General features: G+C 64.7%; 1 protein-coding gene across 1 annotated transcript; it reads right to left on the reverse strand.

Annotated features, from left to right (window-relative positions):
• Window positions 1-72: 72 nt before the first annotated feature.
• Window positions 73-2,074, reverse strand: POLR1G (RNA polymerase I subunit G). The gene is made up of 2 exons (XM_064737887.1): window positions 1,944-2,074; window positions 73-573 (listed from the first exon to the last, which is right to left on the reverse strand). Exons 1-2 carry the CDS (start codon window positions 2,072-2,074, stop codon window positions 171-173), a joined length of 534 nt encoding a protein of 177 aa, XP_064593957.1. The 3' UTR covers window positions 73-170.
• Window positions 2,075-5,050: the final 2,976 nt, after the last annotated feature.

Below are 5,050 nucleotides of genomic sequence, written 5' to 3' on the forward strand. Positions count from 1 at the left end.
CCAAAAATTGCCCAAAAATCCCCAAAAAATTTCCTCAAAATTGCCCCAAAAAATCCCCCCAAAATTCCCATCTTTTTGTAATAAAGGACATTTATTTATTTAACGGTGACGCAGGTGACAAAGGTGACGCCGCAGGTGACAAAGGTGACGCCGCAGGTGCCACCCTGGGGTCACTCCTGCCCTTCCCTCTTCTCCTTCTTCCTCTTCTTCCTCCTCTTCGTCACCTCGGGGGGTCCCGGCCCCTCTGTCGCTGTCCCCAAGGGTGGCGCTGTCCCCAAGGGTGTCACCGTCCCCTCCGAGGGTGGCGCTGTCCCCGCGGTGTCCCCAAGTGCCACCGCGCCTGTCCCGAAGCTGCGGGTGATGCTCAGGGTCCCCTTCATGGGGGGGGCGCAGCCCAGGGACCCCCCTGGGGACATTGGGGACAGCAGCAGGGGACAGTGCCACCCCGCCGCCGCCGGGCCGCCCCGCAGCACGTAGGTGGCACCGGGGGTGGCACTGTCACCGTCGTTGGTGTCGTTGTCACCGGGGCGGAGCCGCTCGAGGCCGTTCAGGGGCACCGGGCAGCCCTCGAGGCTGGGGGGGACAAAGGGACATTGGTGACAGGGACAAAGGGACACCCACAGTGGCATTGTCACCCCCCCATTGGCATTGTCACCCCCCCATTGGCATTGTCAGCCCGTATTGGCATTGTCACCCCCCCATTGGCATTGGTGACAGGGACAAAGGGACACCCACAGTGGCATTGTCACCCCCCCATTGGCATTGTCACCCCCCCATTGGCATTGGTGACAGGGACAAAGGGACACCCACAGTGGCATTGTCACCCCCCCATTGGCATTGTCACCCCCACATATTGGCATTTGTGACAGGGACAAAGGGACACTCACAGTGGCATTGTCACCCCATATTGGCATTGTCACCCCGTATTGGCATTGTCACCCCCCCATTGGCATTGTCACCTCCACATCGCCATTGTCACCCCCACATTGGCATTGGTGACAGGGACAAAGGGACACTCACAGTGGCATTGTCACCCCCTCACATTGGCATTGTCACCCCCACATTGCCATTGTCACCCCCACATTGCCATTGTCACCCCCACATTGTCATTGTCAGCCCCCCATATTGGCACATGTCACCACATTGTCATTGTCAGCCCCCCATATTGGCATTGGTGACAGTGACAAAGGGACACCCCCATTGGCATTGTCACCCCATCACTGTCATTGTCACTCCCATCCCAATGTCACCGTGTCCCCCCCAGTGCCACCTTTGGGGACAGAAGTCCATCGCGGCCCGGATCAGTCACAGCTCCGTCTGGGACCCCCATTGTCATTTGTCACCTCCAGTGTCACTGTCACCCCCACGAGTCACTGTCACCCCACATATGTCACTGTGTCACTGTACATGGGGTGACCAGTGTCCCGTGTCCCCCCCAGTGTCACTGTCACCCTCATCCCATTGTCACTGTCACCCCATGTCACTCACCCCCCGTGTCCCCCTCACTGTCATTGTCACCTTTGGGGACAGAAGTCCATGGGTGCCCAGATCAGCCACAGCTCCGTTTGGGGACCCTCAGTCTCATTGTCACCTCCAGTGTCACTGTCACCCCTCAGAGTCACTGTCACCCCCATCCCAGTGTCACTGTCACCCCCCGTGTCCCCTATCCCAGTGTCACCTTTGGGGACAGAAGTCCATCGGGGCCCGGATCAGTCACAGCTCCGTTTGGGGACCCTCAGTGTCACTGTCACCCCCATCCCAGTGTCACTGTCACCTCCCCAGTGTCACTGTCACCCCCCGTGTCCCCCCCACTGTCATTGTCACCTTGGGGGACAGAAGTCCATGGGTGCCCGGATCAGTCACAGCTCCGTTTGGGGACCCTCAGTGTCATTGTCACCCCTCAGTGTCACTGTCACCCCCCGTGTCCCCTATCCCAGTGTCACCTTTGGGGACAGAAGTCCATCGGGGCCCGGATCAGCCACAGCTCCGTTTGGGGACCCCCCATGGGGACCCCCCCGGACACGGCCTCGAACTCGGGGGGACACCGGAACCGGCCGGGGGGGGCTGTCACCATGGGGACAGGACCTGTCACCATGAGGTGCCTGACCCCAATTCCCAGGTCCCCCTGGCCCCCATTCCCAATGTCCCAATGTCCCCTGTCCCCCATGTCCCCCACCCCACCCATGTCCCCATCCTTCCCTGTCCCTGTCCCTGTCCCCCCAGTCCCCCATGTCCCATGTCCCCTCCCCCTGTCCCCCCAATTCCCCAATGTCCCCCATGTCCCCCATCCCCCAATTCCCTCCATACTTCCCATGTCCCCCATCCCCATATCCCCCAGACCTTCCCCAAAGCCCCCTCCACGTCCCCAATGTGTCCCCAAAGTCCCCCCCATGTCCCCAATGCCCCCCCATGTCCCCAATGTCCCCAAAACCCCCCAATGTCCCCAATCTCCCGCCAATCTCCGCGTCCCCATCACTCCCAATGTCCCCTCCGTGTCCCCAAAGCCCCACCAATGTCCACAAAGCCCCTCCAATGTCCCTCCCCAATGTCCCCACGTGTCCCCTGCGCATCCCCGTCCTCCCCATGTCCCCAATCTCCCGCCGCATCCCCGCTTCCCCATCACCCCCAATGTCCCCTCCGTGTCCCCACTGTCCCCAAAGCCCCCCCCAGTGCCCCAAAGCCCCCCCAGTGTCCCCCCGATCCCCCCCTCACCCTCCATGCCGCCGCCTCGTGCCCGCCTGGCTCCGCCCCCCCCGTCCCGCCGCGCACTTGGTACAGTCCTGGGCGGGGCTACAGAGGCGCGGCTCCCACAAACCGCGCCCCTTTTAACCATAAATGGTCATGGGCGTGGCCTGTGCCGGGCAGCCCCGGCGGCATTTAAAGGTACAGCGACCCCCGGAACGACCCCGGCCCGGAGGGCGCGGGGGGGGCACCGGGACGGTCCGGGGGGGGTCGGGGGGTACCGGAGGGGGCGGGGCGAGGGTGGGGGGGGCAGATCCGGGCTGGGCCGGGCTCCCGGCGTGCACCGGGACGGGACGGGCGGGGGCGTGGCTGGGGAGGAGCGGCGCTACAGGTACCGGGGGTTGGGGGGGGGGGAAATTGGGGTGCGGGGACCCCCACGGTGGGAACTGAGATCCCCCCCTTAGGGACAGAGACTCCCCCCTTTGGGGACAGAGACCCCCTTGGGGACAGAGACCCCTCGAGGGACCCGAACCGTTCCCGTGGGATCCGCCCCCCCCCACCGTGGGAAACTCCCGGTTTTGGGATCCGGGCTCCCGGACCCGCCCCCCCCCTCCTCCCGTGGGAAACCCACAGTTTTGGGGTCCCCCCCCCCGTGGGAACCTCTCTGGTTTTGGGATCCCCCCCAGTTTGGGGTCCCTCCCCTGTTTTGAGTCCCCTCCCCGGGTTTGAGACCCCTCCCAGTTTTGGGACCCCCCCCCCGGTCCTGGGACCCCTCCCCGCTTTTGGGACCCTCCCTGATTTTGGGACCCCCCTCCCCATGTTTTTTGATTCCCCCCCCCCGTTTTTGGGGCCCCCCCCCCCGCTTTTGGTTCCCCCTCCCCGGTTTTGGGGTCCGTTCCCGGGACCCGCCCCCTCCCCCCCCCTCGTGGGAACCCCATTGTTTTTGGGTTCCCCCCCTATTTTCGGATCCTCGCCCCACCGTTTGTGGGTTCTCTCCCCGTTTTTGGGGGTTCCCCCCCCGGTTTTGGGATCCTCCTCCCCGTTTTGAGACCCCCCCTCTGTTTTTAGGAGCCGTTCCCCGGTACCCGCCCCCCCCCCCCCGTGGGAACCCCTCTGTTTTTGGGATTCCTTCCCCCGTTTTTGGGATTTCCGCCCCTCCCAGGTTTGGGATCCCCCCCCCTCCGATTTTGGGATCCCCTCCCCATTTTTGCGATCCCTTCCCTCCGGTTTTGGGGACTCCCCCCGTTTTCGGGGTCCCCCTCCCCGTTTTCGGGACCCGTTCCCCGGTCCCGCCCCCCCCCCGTGAGAACCCCTCTGTTTTCGGGATCCCCCCCCGGTTTTGGGGTCCGTTCCCCGCTTTTCCCGGTTTTAGGTTCCTCCCCCCGTTTTTGGGGTCCGTTCCCCCCGGTTTTGAGACCCCCTCCCCGTTTTTGGTTCCCGTTCCCCCTCCCCGTTTTTGGGGTACGTTCTCCCCGTTTTTGGTTCCCCCTCCCCGTTTTTGGGATTCCCCCCCGGTTTTTGGGATCCCCCCGTTTTTGGGATCCGTTCCCCCGGTTTTGGGATCCCCCCCGGTTTTTGGGATCCCCCCCGGTTTTTGGGGTACGTTCTCCCCGTTTTTGGGGTCCGTTCCCCGTTTTTGGGATCCGTTCCCCGTTTTTGGGGTTCCCCTCCCCGTTTTCGGGATCCGTTCCCGGTCCCGCCCCCACCCCCGGTGCCCCGGGGCGCGGGCGCGGCTCCCCCCGCGCCTCCCCCGCGTGACCCAGCGCTCTGGAATTGGGCGGAGCGGCCGCGGGGACGCGCCAGCAGCACCGGGACCCCCCCGGTACCGACCAGGTACCGACCAGGACCCTCCGGTAACGCCCAGGTACCCACCGGGACCCTCCGGTACTCACCGGGACCCCTCCGGTAACGCCCAGGTACCCACCGGGACCCTCCGGTAACGCCCAGGTACCCAACGGGACCCTCCGGTATTTACCGGGACCCCTCCGGTAACGCCCAGGTACTGAACGGGACCCTCCGGTAACGCCCAGGTACCCAACGGGACCCTCCGGTATTTACCGGGACCCTCCGGTAACGCCCAGGTACCCAACAGGACCCTCCGGTAACGCCCAGGTACCCAACGGGACCCCTCCGGTACCGACCGGGACCCTCCGGTAACGCCCAGGTACCCACCGGGACCCACCGGTATTTACCGGGACTCACCGGGACCCTCCGGTAACGCCCAGGTACCCACCGGACCCACCGGTATTTACCGGGACTCACCGGGACCCCTCCGGTAACGCCCAGGTACCCACCGGCACCCTCCGGTACCCCTGCCGTACTTACCGGGACCCTCCGGTACTCACCGGGACCCCTCTGAGACCCCTCC

Source organism: Zonotrichia leucophrys, unplaced genomic scaffold (assembly GCF_028769735.1).
Source record: "Zonotrichia leucophrys gambelii isolate GWCS_2022_RI unplaced genomic scaffold, RI_Zleu_2.0 Scaffold_127_131265, whole genome shotgun sequence".
NCBI lineage: Eukaryota > Metazoa > Chordata > Aves > Passeriformes > Passerellidae > Zonotrichia > Zonotrichia leucophrys.

Bases quoted from the DNA above. Each gene is read 5' to 3' on its own strand.
- POLR1G (XM_064737887.1), bottom strand. From the start codon at position 2,074: ATGGTGACAGCCCCCCCCGGCCGGTTCCGGTGTCCCCCCGAGTTCGAG. The intron at 574-1,943 runs GTGACACTGGGA...TGTCCCCCCCAG, and splicing joins ATGGACTTCTGTCCCCAAAG to CCTCGAGGGCTGCCCGGTGC.